The sequence below is a fragment of the Marmota monax genome, unplaced genomic scaffold (genome assembly GCF_021218885.2).
Source record: "Marmota monax isolate L192 unplaced genomic scaffold, Marmota_monax_Labrador192_F-V1.1 WCK01_AAM20220418_F8-fsc00007, whole genome shotgun sequence".
In the NCBI taxonomy this organism is placed as follows: domain Eukaryota; kingdom Metazoa; phylum Chordata; class Mammalia; order Rodentia; family Sciuridae; genus Marmota; species Marmota monax.
The window spans coordinates 5,482,498-5,499,639 of record NW_026692781.1 but is presented as its reverse complement, the minus strand read 5'-3'; the positions used below and the strand labels follow the sequence as shown (position 1 = coordinate 5,499,639).

Below are 17,142 nucleotides of genomic sequence, written 5' to 3'. Positions count from 1 at the left end.
TAGAAATCAGTAAACACTATAAATCAACCCCACCCCGCCTCTGCCCAGCAGGATATTACAGAGCACACCACTGCTTGGGTACTGGAAGTCTCAGGGAAAACTGACTGCCTGGTCATTCCAAAGCATGGTCATAGGGGTACAAATCTCTTTTTACTACCCATTTCCTCTAATTCTTTTTTCCTTTTTCACTTTCTGCCTTCTGTTGGAAGGATGAAAATTTTCCACAGACCCTTTATTCTTTCTGTTGGCTTAAAAACTATACATTGTTTTTCTTTTTTTCTTTTCCCTCAGGTAATGACTTTATTTTTTTAGTTAACATAACCAGCCCATGGTATAGCATGCTAAATCATAAAGTACAAGTCCAAGGAAGGTAATACCTTTACTAAGTTACAAAACTTTGGCAAATCAACACAGTACTCTATAATACAATAAAATATTATATATGTTGGAGTCATATATTAGACTTAGTGATGATTTTTACTCCAAAAATATCATTTAAATACCAAATCAAAACACTGGTTTTTAGTAGAGTAAGTTATTTTATACAATTTAATGTCTTGTAAGACTACACAAATTCTCATTTTAGAGTCAGCTCCCCCATGCAGGCTGTGCTAGTCTGTATTAGCAAGGTGAGTGTGTATGTATGAGGAGAGGCTCTGCTTGCTTGGCTCTGGGGTTGGACCAAACTCAGGTACAGTTCCAATGCTTTATCATTTTTCTACAAATGCTGCCACAGCCATTGGTGTCCTCATGCTTCCTCTTGCTGAAGCTGCCAACTCTTCAATCTCAGCATTTAATTTATGTATTACCCATTCCATTGCTTCTTGGCCTTTACTAGCATTAGAAGATATCGTGGTCGCCATCAGTCCTTCCAGGTAACTGCTAAGGCTGACTCCCTGCACAGAGATGATGGCTTCCTGAGTCAAAATAGTCTTTTCTGGGTCTTGAGGATGTGGTTTGTAGATAAGTCTCTCATCCACTGAAACCATATTTGTAAAGGAAATATTAGTTGATTTAAGTTCCATTATTTTCTCTACAGGATCAACTACAGAATGTTCTTGCACATTTGTTTTGGTTCTTGCTGAACCAATAAGAGACTTCACAATGGAAGGCAGTCCCCTCTCTGTGCTAAGAAGTCTGTGGCTGTGCAGCTTTCCAGAGGGATCTATATGCCTGTCCAGCACATCAACTCCAACCACACTCGGGTTCATAGGGTTTGGGTATTTCTACATTGCAGCTGTTGTAACAGTTTCCCATGGGTGGTCGAAGATGAGCTCCTCCTGCCAGCAGGTCCAGATCTTCATGGTGCCGGCGGCCTGAGTCCTGTCCCAGAGACTCTGGGGAACAATGAGGCCACACTACCCAGCCCCACCCTACGGCGGCCCCACGCCCTATCCCGGCTGGGCCAGGCCTCAGCGCCCTACATATTGTTTTTTATAGTGTTGGGGATTGCCCTACAGGCTTAACATGTATGCTGAACTATAAATTTGCCAGTAGTTCTACCCTCTTTCTTTTTATAAATTATTTTATTGGTGCATTATGATTATACATAATCTTAGGATTCTTTGTGATATATTTGTACATGCTCCTAGTATCAATTGCTCTACTTCATTTCCCTATATCTTCCTTCTTCCTTCCTTCTTCTCTCCTCTGATTGCCTTTTTTCTACTGGTCTCTTTTCTATTTTCATGAAGTCCCTTGTCTTTCCTTTTTCCTCTCTAGCTCCCCCATATGAAAGAAAATATATGAACCTTGACCTTCTGAATCTGGATTACCTCACTTAGCATGATACATTCATCTGTTTTCAGCAAATGACATAATTTTGTTCTTCTTTATGGCTGAGCAAAACTCCATTGATTTTATATATACAATTTTCTTTATGCATTCATCTGTGGATGGACACCTAGGCTGATTTCATAACATGGCTTTTGTGAATTGCACTGCTATCAACATGGGTATGCATATATCGCTGTAGAATGAGGACTTCCTTTTTGGATTCTGTCCTCTTTATAAGCACAGAAATCTATTCATGCTTAAACCACATCTTGAACAGTGCCTTCCCCCAAGCTTAAGATTAGTGTTAGCTTTTACATATCTTGCCGCAGTCTGGCTGGGCACAAATGCCGCAGTCTGGCTGGGCACACAATCACGAGCCACCACACAGCTTGTAGATTCAAACAGCAACTCTTTATTCCCGAACTCACACCAGCCGTCTACAATCACGTTCTGGGGAAATCCACGTTCTCTGCCCAAATCCACGTTCTCTGTCCAAATCCACGTTCTCTGCCCAAATCCACCTTCTCTCCCAAATTCACCTCCACTGGGCTTCTATCTCCAAAATATACTGTCTGAATCCCGTGAGAACTCAAGGGGAACTCAGGCAGCAGGATACGCCCTATTCCCAGCAGGAATAATCTTAAACCTTAAACCTGGAACCTAAACTGGGAACGCCCTAAACAAGATTATCTTAAAACCGGGAACACCCTAATCTGCCTTGGTCCTTGAGCAAGGTTAAGTACACTCAATGTCACTGCAACATGGGGTACGCTGGCAAGGAAATTGTCATACTTACTTGGCTAATGGCTCCCAGCATCATCTTATCCCAAATTGTTTTCCTTCTTAACAATTAATAGTTACTTATTTCACTCCTTCGGGCTGTTCCATGAAATTAACTTCATTTCAAATGAATTTATATTTCACTTGTTATTTTTGGTAGTTTCTTAGAAGCTTCAATGCGTTTCAAAAATGCATTTGGCAGGCTCATTTGGGGGAGAAGGGGTCTGTTTCCTTCTCCTCTCTCTTCCCCTGTGTCCACTCTCCTAGTGTAATAATTTTAAAGTTTTGTCTGCCCAGCTCTCTGGGGCTCTAGCACAGAGCCAGGTATTAGAATAGCATTTTTTAAAATCCTATTCTCTTAGGTATATGGACAAGCCCATCACAGTGACAACAAAAGTTCTGGTTGCTTATCAATCCTTCTATCCAGAAGGCAGCCCAAAGCCATAGTCCCAGATGATGGTCAGCACTGGCCCAGGTGATGAAGAACAAAGTGGAAGAAACCTCGGTGCTTAGAACATGGGCTCATGTGACCCCTCCCCCACCCTATTTTTTCCCCCAGCCTCTTTTATCAGCCCAGGAGACCAACCCCAGACTCTTGAGCAGAGTCTAGCTCCAGACCCTGCCTTGCTTGGAGCCCCTCGTCCCATTTATCAACTGAAGCCAAACTCCCAGCCCTGCTGCTCCTCCTGCCAGCAGCTTCAGTCTAGTTGAGCACTTTGTGTTTTTGTTCCATTCTGATCCATCATAGAGTTTAGGTTCCTTCCCTCTGTCCCTTTCCTCCATTCCTTCCTTGCTTTTCTCCTTTCTTCCTTCCTTAGTAATATGATTTTGGCCTTTTCTTTTCACATCGGGGCTTGTCAATGTTATAGGTTCAGAAAAGTAATACATCCAAGGAGCCCTTTGGACAGAGAATTTCCTGTATGGAAGCACATAAAGGCAAAAGTCCTTCAAAATCAATCTTGTAATTTCGTCTGCTTACTATCATCCTAAATTATTTTTCTTTAGTATGTTTCTTCATCCGCTGGTATGAAGAGTGTTTTAAGCTACTAATATATATGGCCAAGATTAGCACCCATGAGAAGTGCCATTGACCTTCTATAGCAAGGAAGCAGAGTTTGTCATGACCTCCAACTTCTCCATACCTCGATTTCCACCTATCTATCACACTAGACGCTGTCCTAAAGCAGGCTTGGCCTGGCAATGATTAAGGTAAAAGGAAACACCACTCTTGTAGAGTCCTGGCAGTGACCATGGTCCTAAAACACCATGAGCCATGAGAACAACTGTTTCTCTTAATCCTGAGTTCAGAAGTGGCTCCTCTCCAAACAAGGTGATGGAGAAGGTAAAATAGGGAAGTGGGAGGTGGGGGATTGGAGAGAAGTGGGCAGAGTTGTTAAAAAGGAATGACCATTGAGATTGGTGGGGGGTGGGAGGTGGGGGGATTGTTTGGACATCATTTCCATATATTCAAAGAACCAAAACAGAATCCACAGCTAACCTTGTAGCTTTCATCAATCATTTTTTTAAAAATCCTATGATGATTCTGGGAGTTCTATGTTCATTTTTGCTCTGGGAAGGTGGTGGGGGGCAGGGTATGCAAAGCCCCTCCCCTTCTTCAATTTTGTGTTTGTGGTTAGGAGTCATTGTCCAAAGATCATATGTTCTAACATTCAATTTCTAACCAGGTCCATTAAATGCTATGCATAAGTTGGAGGATGTCACTTCCTCCTAGAATTCTGGTTCTTCAAAAGACGCTGATGTTTATTGAGCTGCCACATGCTGGAACTGTGCTAGGTACTCGGTACAAAGCAGAACAGATTAATTCTCTGCTCTCAAGGACATCAAAGCTTGAGTAGGGAGACATAAACAAGCAGCTTCAGGATGGTTTGCTCTCCTCTCCTCTCCTAATGACAGGAAAGCCTATAAATGGCGCCATGCAGATATGAAAGCATGAGGGAAGAGCCTGCTGAGTCTTCCTGGGGCAGTTAGAGGAAGCACCACCTTTTTTCAGTTTGTTGGGATGGGCAGGCACCCTGGAGGAGAGGGTGCACTGCATAGACACAGAGACCAGATCCTTTATGACCTTGTGTGGTTTCAGTCCTAGCACATCCTTTAAGTAGTACAAAGCCACAGAATGATTACAAGCCAGGAGGACTTGATCAGTTTGGGAATAAAGATCATGCTGACTGTTTTGCAGGATGGTTTGCAATGACTGCAGTTGCAGAGTTGGGGGGATATTATAGAAGCTGTTACTCTAGTTGGAGCAGAGAGCTGAAGTTTTACCTGAAATCACCAGGACACTGTGTACTAAATGAAAGGAGTCAAACATGAAAGGTCTCCTACTGTATTACTCCATTTATATAAAATATACAGAACAGGGAAGTTCAAGAGACAGAAAGAAGATTGGCTGGTGGTCAGGGACTAGAGGGGAACAGGAAATGGAAAAAAAACCGCTTAGGTAGGTGTGGGGTTTCTGTGTGGAATGATGAAAATATTTTGGAACTGGACAGAAATGGCAGTTGCATAACATAGTGAATGTTTGAAATGCTACTGAATTGTTCATTTTAAAAGGCTAATATTAGCGAGAAGCCTTGGTGCATACCTGTAATCCCAGCAGCATGGGAGGCTGAGACTGGAGGATAGCAAGTTCAAAGCCAGCCTCAGCAAAAGCAAGGCTCTAAGCAACCCAGTGAGATCCTGTCTCTAAATAAAATACAAAACATGGCTGGGGGTGTGGTTCAGTGGGTGAGTGCCCCTGAGTTCAATCCCCAGTACCAAAAAAAAAAAAGGTTAATATTATGTTATGTGAATTTCACCTCAGTTAAGCCCACATACACACATTCTAGCATCATGAGCCTAAGAAAAGATATTGCAATATGACACAGACCTGGGTTTAAATCCCAGCTCTGCCAGGATGCAGCTATGAGACCTAAAGCCTCTCTGTCACCTAACCTTTAATAAGTTTAATATCCTGAGCAGTAACCTGCCTTGTATGACTTGAATTCACTGAAATCATGCAAGTAAAGTGTATTTCACCATGTCAGATGCACAACCTCCAACAACCAGCTCTAAGTAAGGCATATTGTTAGATCTGCGATGTAGCTCCATGGTAGAGTGCTTACCTAGCATGCATGAGGCCCTGGATCCATCCTCAGCACCATGAGGGGAAAATAAAAGCTTCTTGTTAAAATTATTATCTGTATTCTCCTCACAGACAACTCTAAATTTATTCAACTACTTTTATTTTAACTCTCAAGTATTTTTTAGGATATGCCTGATTTAGATGAATGTCAGCTAATTGGCTTTCTTTAGCTAAGTGAGTTTTGTCATAAATTTTCACATTGCAGAGAACTTGGTCAATATTAAAAAGAAATGTGAACTCTACATACACAAAAGTATGAGCTACATTAAGTCCATGGCAGGTATCAGTGAGTGACACTAGTCTATGCCCACTGCAAATAGCACGGGAACTCATGGACTCTACCTTAGACATAGATTCAGAATCCTCCACACAGTGGTCAGAGTGGGGTTGCAAGATGACACCCATTTACTATCTCCCCACAATAATTTGTTCCAGGAGTACAGTTTCTCAGCAAGGTGGGTGAAAGAGAGATGTCACTAAAATTCAATATTGGACAGTCATAATGTCTTAGAGACTCAGAAATTCGGGTGTCTTGAACGAAGAACCAGAAAGAGTACATTGGAGCCAAGTTGGCTGTGGCAGCAGCAGCAGTAGCAGTAGTACCCTGGTTACCCACGGAGGGGAGGGATAAAGACAGAAACACAAAGCACAGACCTGGTATGGAAAAAGAAAAGCAGCAAAAAAAAAAATAATTTGTTCCTCTTGGAACATTTATTGGTACACGTGACCAATAAATCTCAGTACTGAGCATATATTTAGTTCCTGAAGCCTCTTTAAAGCCAGCAAATCTTTGGCCATTACAGAAATTCCCCAATTTTAGTATTGAGCAATATGTTTTGAAGGGAGAATTTAGCATAAACCTTTAAAATTGTATACATATTTAAACAAAAAAGAAAAGAAGGATGGGAAGAAGGAACACAATGGCCTTAGGTACAATACTGCTACCTAATATTCCCCCGAAGCTCTACAGCATTCACAGGTAGCTGGGTATTATCCTCACCTACAGTGTAGGAAACAGAGATTTGGAATATCTAATAATTTAAGGTGCTGTACCACCCAGTCATGCGTGTACTGAGATCCTAGGCTGCCATATCATCTATCACAACCTGAGCCTTTGGAGGCTGGAGGTCCAAGATCAAGGTGTCAACAGGGCATGTTCCTTCTGAAAGCATTGGGGAAGGTCTGCCAAGGCCTCTCTCCTAGCTGCTTGTGGTCCCTTGGATGGATACATCCTGACACTAGTCATCACATGACGTTCTCTCTGTGTTTCTGCACCAAATTTCCCCTTTTATCAGGACACCAGTCATATAAGATTGGAATCCAACCTACACCAGTATGACCTCATCTTAACTAATTATATCTGCAAGGGTCCTGTTTCCAAATAAGGTCACAGTCTGAGATACTGAGGATTAAATCTTCAGATATGAATTTTAAGAGGCCCCAGTTCAAACCATAACTTGGGTGATCAAAACCAGGCTTTCTATGCTTTACTATGTGTGAAACATTGTTTTAGCCTGAGGGTTCAAACTGCTGGACTCTCTTAAAGGCAAGAATTTCCCATTACTCACTCAAATATTGCCTTTTAGCAAAAAGTTTTCTTAAAAATTAATAGCCTTAAAAAAAATATATAAATAAATAAATAAAATTAATAGCCTTCATATAAAAAAAATCAATGATGATTTCCCCATGCATTAACCTGACATGAGAGCTAAATATCATGCATTGAATGAACTCATGAAATTCTGAATTAAAAGACTAAGAAATGAACAGAAACCACACACATACCCAAAAGTCAATGGAAGACCAAGAGATTCTATGATATCTTATTATTTTTAAAACTGCTGTTGTAAATTTTGAATCTAACACACACACACACACACACACACACACACAGAGTTCTTTCTTCACTACAGCCAAAGGGTTATAACTGATATTTTTATCCCTACCATAAATGATCAGTGGGCTGAAAGAATGTAGTACTGGTGATGTGGGCTGACACTTTCATTTTTTTTTAAATATTTATTTTTTAGCTTTAGGTGGACACAATATCTTTATTTTACATTTACGTGGTGCTGAGGATCCAACCCGGTGCCTTGTGCATGCTAGGCGAGCACTCTACCACTGAGCTATAACCCCAGCCCAACATTTTCATTTTTAATTGAAATTCTAACTGACTCAGGGCCAGATTTCCTTCTGCACCACAATCTGTGGAAGCAGCCTGGGAAACTCCAGCAGTCAGGGAGCAGAGGACTGGGGTGTCCCATGGAAACAGGAGAACGTCATAGCTCTCGGGAGAAGCCCAGGAGAGATGTCCACACAGACACTCCACCTTGTCCTTATTGCCAGTCTCTCTCAGGCCACAGGTCATCCTTGGCGGGGGCCATGACGGCCCCTCCTTAGGACCCTCTTCTTCACCCCGTGGGCCCTACAGGCTGTCCTTCCTACTCATGTCTCTTTTGGATAGCACCACCATCGGGAGCTGGTCATTATCACCATTTGATAATGTCCATTTTATAATAAAATGTTCATCGTGAACATCTGTTGGACCCTTACTCTGTCTCTCATTTAATTCTTGCCCCTCCACCCCACCCATCAAGTGGCATGAATCAGAATGCTGTCTGTCTGCAGCAGTGGGGAAGGAAACAGTGCCAGGACCCTGGGAGGAAGAACACACACAGCTGAGAACTGTGGAAAGAGAAAAAGAGACGGGAGGTTCAGGAGGAAGAGTGAGACCCGACTCCAGAGATTTCAGGCTCATCAGAGAATATATGTTGGAGAGATTCAGAGCACAGGATCTGAAGTCAGACTGTATTCGAGACTGTCACTTAGATTTTTTTTTAATGGTACTAGGGATCAAACCCAGGGGTGCTCTACTACTGAGCTACATCCCAAAGCCTTTTGTATGTTTTGTTTAGAGACAGAGTCTCACTAAGTTGCTGAGGCTGACCTCAAACTTGCTATTCCTCTACCTCAGCCTCATGAGTATCTGGGTTTATAAGCACGTGCCACCATTCCTGGTGCTTCTTAGATATTTGACATTGAACAAGTTAACGTAACTTTTCTGGGCTTCAGTTTTCTCATCTGTAAAAAGGGGCTAATAATAAATGTATAATAATAGCCACTTGGGACTAAGATCACGTCTGTAAGTGATAGATTGTAGCCAATAATGCATTATGTGAAACTGTCAGAGGTCTTAGAGTAAGGAGGTTTACTACTTCCATCTGACTAAGAATGTAAAAGTTGGCACTCCAGCAGCCACTTTGATCCATGAGGTGCCCTTAGGAGTGGAGTAGCGTGAGGGCAGGGGCCCAGTGGCTGCTATGTGGGCCTGCCACACCACATGTGGCCTAACTCCTTGTTTACTTTATGTGAGAGAAAAATAAAACCCAATCTATTCTATGCCACTGCTATTTGAGGTTTTCTATCACATACAGACTTGATCGGGGCTTGGGATACAGCTAATATGGGGATAATATTAGAAGGACCTCATGGACTTGTAAGAACCCAGTGACTTGTAGGACCTGGAGAGAACAGCACCAGGCATAAGGAAGTTACTTATGTCATTGTTATTTGCCAGGTTCTGATATCATTTAATCCCCACGGCAACCCTGTTCTCAGCCCCAAATTGACAAATGAGGACTGGAGGATCAGGAGGTTGAGTGGCCCTCCCGGGATTGCACAGCCAGAAAGAGGCACTGTGGATCCACGCACTACAGCTTCACCCTTGCACAGAGGCCTCTCCCTGATGGTGACCCAGGTGGCACTCTAGCGAGGGCCGCACATGTACCACCAGGCCTGTGTGTGCAAACACAGACAGTGCAGACGTCAGTGTCACTACTGTTCATATCCACGCAGACTCTTTCTGATGTGCGTTATGAAAATCAAGTGCAATTTTTTAAAAAAGAAGAAAGAAAAACCAGTATGGGGAAATGGTCCACGATGTCATTTCAGATCCCACAGCACAGCCACAGAAGTCAGCTACCATAACAGGCCATGAGCACTACTGTGAAATCTGCATGGGCTGCAAAGCTGGTTCTCACAAGACCCCACCCAGCACCTGCCAGGAAACACAATGTGCTGACTGGTGTCCACAGCTTCAGTTTACTCTTTTAGGTATTCTGGATGAGGCCAAGACTTTTATTTCTCTGGCAATGGTATGGTTCCTTAAAGGACAGAATGTTCTAGAAATATGTGGACACTGCACAGTTTCAAGCTTCAAGTCGCACCCAGTTACTTCTTGGTTTATACCCTGAGAAAATCACATTGTATTCTCTGACTGTATAAGTGAGATCAAATCAGGCCCAGCCCTCAGTGGGTCAGATGATCTATGAGTTCATCTAAATTAGATGCTCTTCTGGGAGGTGTAACCTTGAAACTCATTGCTTTATTTGTCCTCATGAAGAGAGAAAAAAAATCCCAATTTTTAAAAATGAAAAAGGAGACAAGTTACATTTATAAGTGTACTGATTGATATCTGTTCATAGGGGAGAGAAGAATTTGGGGGTTTTGAACTTAGATTTTTTTTTTTTAATTTTGAGCTTCTCTGTGAGTTTTTATTAATTCACGAATTCCCTGTAGCTCAAGAGATGCTAATTAATTCAAGAAGCAATAATAGCTAATCATTGGCTAAATAAATCTAAAATGGAGAGTGTGTCACTGGAGATACCACTGCTCATTTTAATTAAAATTACCAATTTGTGAGGTAATGTAAATAAAGGTTATTGTGTTCTTCTATTCCAGCAGGGATTAACCCTTTGCATGGCCTCCTGAGAACCCAGAAGGACGTAAAAGCCAAGAATATTTGTGGGACTTCATAAATGACTGGGTTAGGATTTTTTTACCGGTGCAAATCCGTTGTTTGCTGACCTTATAGACCCACGTGGCACCAAGCAGCCTTGAAACACAGAGTGGGGAGCGGAGCTGAGGAGTGTTGCCTTCAGGGAAATACAATCCTTGTCAAAGAAATAGTCGCCCCAAATGGCATACCAGTCCTACAGAGAACCCGAGTGTTCCAGCCTGAGCTGGGTTTGGGTTTTTAAGGAATCACACATGCAAATGTCATAAGTCTGCAGCTCAGAGTGGTCTCATTGGGTTAACGTTCAGCACAAGGCCTAGACCCATGTGGTTGTCACCTGGAGGGACAGGAACGCCTGCCCCAACATCTTGTGAATAACTGCAGCACTCACATAACTCCCTCTGGGACAGAGAGACCTATGCACCAGCCACAGACGGAGCACAGGGAACACTACCCCAACACAGGGCTCCTCTGAGTACTTCAAGATGAAGGAAATCAAGAAAACTTCAGAGGCAGGCAGACCCCTCTGACCTCCCACCTGCTGTCTGAGGAAGAGCCTCATGTGACATAAGTCGTGCCTTTAATCTTAACTGTGAGATCCAGAGACATCTGAACAGGCAGGTCGTGCCAAGTTCCCCCCAGTTCATTAGGCTTTTTGTTAGTCATACCTCTGCGCTATTGTCCAATCTTCATCAAACCTGACCTGAAAACACAGGTTCCCCCCTCCAAGTCCTTGGGCCTTCATTTCTGAAGGCTCCCTTGTCACCCAACTTACAATAAATAAATTTGTTATACTTTTCTCTTATTAATCTGTCTTTTGTTATAGGGGTATCAGTCATGAACCTTGCAACGGGTGAGGAAAAGATACCACTTTGTCTCCTCTACACTGCCCAAATGAGTCACCCCAAGAAAGCAGTTTATGTGTGAATGATCATATAGTGTCATCGTTAAATCCAAAGCTGAGCTGGAGTGATGCTCTTGGTGGATTTGTCCTTGACCAAGGGAAATCCATCTTTACTGTCTCCATAATCAGCTCAAAAACCATTGATGATGAAGTCCTGAAGCTAATTCTCAATAAAATCCCAAAAGTTTCAGAGGCAAACAGAGTATAGCTCACATTGCCTTTGGACCAATGATTATAGTTTAGTCCAAAGGCCTAAAATTAGTTTGAAGTTAACAAAGGGGTTGGGGGAAGGTGGGCAATTGGGACCAAGTTGGAGTTTACAAATGAAAATTATTGTTATCTTATCAAAAGGCCACTTCTGAATGGAGCCCCCAGACGAAGCAGAAGTCTGGCTGGTACTTGAACCAGATAAACTTGTTATGCAAATAGCTTTAGCCATAGGGGAAAGGGCTGATAATGAAATTGCTACAAAGCCAACTGCACATTTATAGAGGTGACAAAAACATCAGGCAGGGTCCTAGCATAGGGATAAAAGCAGTGCAGAATTTATGTGAGCATCGTGTTTAATTTATCATAACTAAGCTGTCAGGAGTCATGCTTTGACAAATGCATAACTAACACATATAAATGAGTCAATTATCACTAACAACCAAAGGTTCAGAACCAAACAGGGTAACTTTTTTTTTTTCCTTTTAAACCCCAAGACAGGTTTGCTAATAGGATTTTAGACTTTAAAAATATATCTCCCGTCTCCAAATAAGGAGGCGAGAAGCAAATCTAAACAACACTTGGCCACATCCAGGGTTGCTGCCGCCTTGCCTTGCTGGCCCTCCTGGATGCCTGTGTGCCTGCGCTCACATGGCCTGTCCCCTTCCTCACTGCTGTGATCACTAGGCTGCAGCCAGCCTGACCCATTCAGACCCCTGCAGCCAATGAGATGTCAATGAGAGGAGTGACCAGCATCAATTGAGAAAGCCTTAAATGACTAAATGGATAATGGGTCTGCAGTTTACATGGGGACAGGTATCAAGTTTTTTAAAACTGTTAAGAAATTTCTAGTCCTATTAGTTGTTTAGAGAGAATCAGTTTTGTCAACCTGAATCCAATGCTCTGTGACTTGGTCTACAAAGGGAACTGAAGCAATTATCTGAATAATTTGGGCTAGAAACAATTTTCCTAAAATTACCAGTTAATCAATCATCTTCTCCGCCCCAGTCCCTCCAATAATTGAAAGCTTACAATCTGAAGACCTAAATCCTCCACCCTTCTTTTCCAGTACAAGCAAGGTAAGTAGAAAAGCAAACCAAAGCTCTCTTTAAATAGACATTTCAAACCCAGGAAGTGCCATTGTTTATATTTAATTAGGGAATTGAATAAATACAGCGAAATCACTTTTGGTAGGTTGAGTGACTACAGCTTAGGGCAGGCCACCTCATTTACAAAACCAAAGGATAACTGTTTGGAAATAGTGGGCAGGTTTTTGACTTAAAGATATGAAATGTCATGATCAGTCCCCAGTCTTGAAAATTCCTAAAAATATTGTTAGAAGGAGAATTCATGGTTGAAAAATCTAAAATGTTAATAGGAAAAAGAGGATTGTGCAGCTGAGGTCAAGAAAGAATCTATGAACATCTATAAATATATAATATATTCACTAATAAAAAAATAAAAACAACTTATTCAAGAAAGAGAAGATTGAGCCAGGCATGGTGGTACACACCTGTTATCCCAGTGACTCAGGAGGCTAAGGCAGGAGGATCACAGGTTCAAGGCTAGCCTGAGTGACTAACTCAAAATAATAAATAAAAAGGATGTACCTCAGTGTTAGAGTGCCCCTGAATTCAGTCCCCATACTACAGGAGAGAAAGAGTGGGGGGGGCAGTGGGGAGGGAGAGAGGGAAAGGGAGAGGGAGATTGATTTGCCGCAAGGAAATGTCAGTGTGGGGAAGAATTTCTATGTTGTGTATAGCCCTAAAAGCCCCCAACCCTGTCGTCAATGATGTACTTTTATTGTCAAATCCATCCAAGCAATATCACGGTTGTTTTAAGAACACAAACTTACTCTTGAAAACGTATACGGAAGCCAAATTTCTATGAGTCAAATCACATTTTAGAAGCAGCAGGAAAACTTGGAATGAGAAGGTGCATCAGTGAATGGGTAATGGATTTTTCTAGGCCAACACCTTAGGAAGGTCAATCAAGGGTATCTGTGTACAGCAATGGAATGAAAAGGAAAAATGTTTGGATCGGTCCTTGCCAACAAAATCACTGGAACCTTAGCTCCCAGATTTCTTTCTCTGGGGTGGTCTAAAATGTGGCCCCCAAGCCCAGGGCATATCCTCAGCTCTCTGTTCCCTCTTCCTCTTGTGGCTCCCAAACCTCAGGAAGGTGCCCTTCCTCTGCTCCTGGAGAGCATCATCCCCACTGCAGGTATCTGATGTCCCTCCCACCCTGGCCTGGCATTCCCACCCTGACTGTGGCTGTACATTCTGCAGTCAGAGCAAAAATGTCAGAGTGGGGTTAGAGGACAAGAGCACGTCCTCCACCCCTGGCCTTGATCTTCACAGTCACATTCCCCCAGAGCCTCTCTTGGTAGAGTTCTTTTCCACTCGCCTCTCCTGAGGAATGTGGCATAAATCCAGGAGGGATTAGACAAGCAACAATTTCAGGGACCCTGATCTGTATTGCATTTGGAATGAAAATGAAATACAGGTCCACAGCTCTTATCCAAACCCTTTGGGGCCAAATAAATTTTATCAAATTTTAGATAAGTAAACTGGTACATTTTACTGTATATTACATAACACCCCCAGCAGAATCTGGGGCAGCACACTGTAATCAAATACTAATATATCTGCAGCAAAACACATGAATATTCACACTAAGTAAGACAAATAATGACTATAAATAGCCTCACATCAGTTCAGGTCATGTGTTGCCACCAAATCAGTTCATACAAGGTCAGGTTTTACTGCTAAATGACTCAACTGTGAAAGCGATTTGGTTTCTCGGAGCTCTTTGGATTTGGGGATTGTGGATAAGGGATTACAGACCTACACTGTGATTAAGGAAGATGATTAAGACACCCAGTTTGTTTTGTTGCCCAGATTCTTGATGGAAGCTAAGTCTGCACATCGGCATCAATGAGAAAAATGTGTGTTGACCTTCCCTACTTCATGTTTATCAGTTATTTGGTCACTTCTGTCCTCCTCCATGACCTCTGAAGAGCTTGCTTGATACACTAGGCTCTGGGGCACCTCTTCCCAGTGGGGGCACCTGTGCATGGCTTGCAGTAGATTGTTCAGATTCCTAGCCCAGGATTCAGCAGGCCCCACCTTGGGACCTTGGGACCTCTTCAGCAGACCTAGGATCTTCTGCAGACTTGGAACCAGTGTGGTCCTCTTCTAAGTCCAGGCCCAGGATCCCAGCATTGGGTCACCCTGCTGGTGTCACTGTAGGTTCTGTGTCTTAGATTCAGGAAGTCCTGCCTGGTGGCATAGCTGATATCACACCATTGAATCAATTCTCATCCTGTTCTCTCTCTATTACCTGAGCCTGGATTGGAGAGACTCACTATGCTGTCCCAGGCCCAAGTTCCTACTTTGTCCCCCGATCATCTTGGAAACTAGATGGTCAAGATCCTAGAGCCAAGCCCAACATCCAAGCAGCAACACTTGCTAGAGACTGTCACCTCTGTCTTCTCTCTGGTCCTGGTCCCAGAGTGAACATCAGATTTTTAGATGCTGAGTCTCCTCCTTCAATGAACATGACATGGTGATAATATTTGGTTCATGACAGAGCAGGTTCTCAGATAGATGTGACCCATGTGATCAAAGGGACTGATTTTAAACGAGTCAAATGGAGCTCCTTATTTTTCAGATCCTGCAGAGGCATCCTCTGTCACTCACTGGAACAAATCCTACATCCCAACGTGCTCTTAGGCATAGCCATTTCTAGCACTCAGTAAATTCCACAGCTTGGATTTCCCCAATCACTGTCCAAGGCCTTGCTAAATAAGCAATGTTCAGAAGAAGAAATACTCACTGTGAAATAAAGTGGTTGAATTCCTCACACCATTTTTCTGGATGCAGTAAGGTAGGCGGAGGATTTCTGAAAAACAAAAGCAATTTTTAAAAAGTTAAAGTTCAGCAAAAGGCAAGATGTCAACTTGTCTTTACTGATGTCCTTCTAAATGGCTGCAATAAAATCTCTGTTTCTTCCCGGGTGGGAGTCACTCATTAGTGGTAACATATCAAGTACCAGCACCTGCTCCTGTGGTCATTCATTTCCATGTCCCCCTCTTTTTCGGCACCTGTGAGAGTTACACAGCTCAGGAACATTCTTCAGCAGGGGACACTCTAATGAGGGGTGAGGCAGACGCACCAGCCATTAGAACGGAGAGGGTTACCAGGGCCACGAGAAAGCTATAAACATAGTGCTAGGGGCTTTAGAGAAATAGACTTTTAATTGTACAGGATTTTCAGATCATTATGGTACCATTTGAATTAATTATAGGATGCATCTAAAGTATACTCATAAATGTATCCATCACATTTTTAACCATTTCCTTGAGCCAACTTCTGCAGTAGGCCCTGGAGAAAGCAGATCAGTCAAAAGAACATCCCAGATTCCAAGAGGCTCCTGGGTAGAAAGGGAGACTGACATATTCTTTTTCTAATTATTGGAGATCCCAGAGAATGAGAGGACCGCAGGAAGACCCTCAGGTAACCAAACCACCTCCTGGTGAGAAAGCAGAAAACGGGAAGAGCCCAGAACATAGCTGAATATTTACCCCAAAGAGATTTAATTTTAAAATACAAGTGACTGCATGACTTTTAATTGATAATATTCTTTTTTTTCTAGCCATTAATGGAAATAGGAGCTTGTGGACAAGTCAAGTTCAGTAAATAAAGAAAGGAAAATTTCTGCACACTTAAATTATGACTGCAAGTTTTAAACAATTATATGTAATCTGTGTTTTCTCCTGGGTTCTAACTGCTTCCCAAAGCTGCAGAGTGCTCAGCTTCAGCAGACAGAGGAATGGTTAGCACCAAGAATTGCCAGAACAAAATCTGTATCGGGCCGGGTATGGTGGTACATGCCTGTAATCCCAGAGGTTCGGGAGACTGAGGCAAGAGGATCGCAAGTTCAAAGCCAGCCTCAGCAAATTAATGAGGTGGTAAGTGACTTGTCATGAGACCCTGTCTCTAAATAAGATACAAAAAAGGACTAGGGATGTGCTCAGTACCAAAAAAGAAAAAGGAAAAAAAAATGCATCAGAATAGTGTGATTCCGATTTGCCTCTCAGAATCTAGTTTCTTCTCATATTGTGTATGTGTGTGTGTGTGTGTGTGTTGATGGAATTTATTCCAGGAGAACTTTACCACTGAGTTATATCCCCAGCCCTTTTTTCATTCTGAGACAGAGTCTTGCTAAGTTGCTGAGGCTGGCTCAAACTTGTGATCCTTCTGCCTCAGTCTTCTGAGTAGCGGGAATTATAGGCATGTACCACCATGCCTGGAGTCTCTTTATGGCACAGTTTTTATTTTTGACACATTGCTGTCATAATAAAGACTATAATTTCTTTAGTTGCTTGCCCCTAAATGTGGCTACCTGAGTTCTGATTAATATAGAAGTAAAATTATTGTGCAGTATTTCCAGAAACTCTCCTTAAAAGAAAAGAGACATTTCATTCTTATTCTTCCCTCTTCTTGCATTCTGGAGCATGGAAGTGATGGCTGGAGC

General features: G+C 42.5%; 1 protein-coding gene and 1 pseudogene across 2 annotated transcripts in view; both read right to left on the bottom strand.

Annotated features, from left to right (window-relative positions):
* The window catches only part of Myo3b (myosin IIIB), a 430,473-nt gene that overhangs the window by 289,436 nt on the left and 123,895 nt on the right, over positions 1-17,142 (bottom strand). For both annotated transcript variants that reach the window (XM_046447494.2, XM_046447495.2), the window contains exon 8: positions 15,442-15,507. In XM_046447494.2, coding sequence (XP_046303450.1) covers positions 15,442-15,507 — 66 coding nt within the window. The remainder of the gene's footprint in view (positions 1-15,441; positions 15,508-17,142) is intronic.
* Positions 696-1,304, bottom strand: LOC124094608 (PRELI domain containing protein 3B-like; annotated as a pseudogene).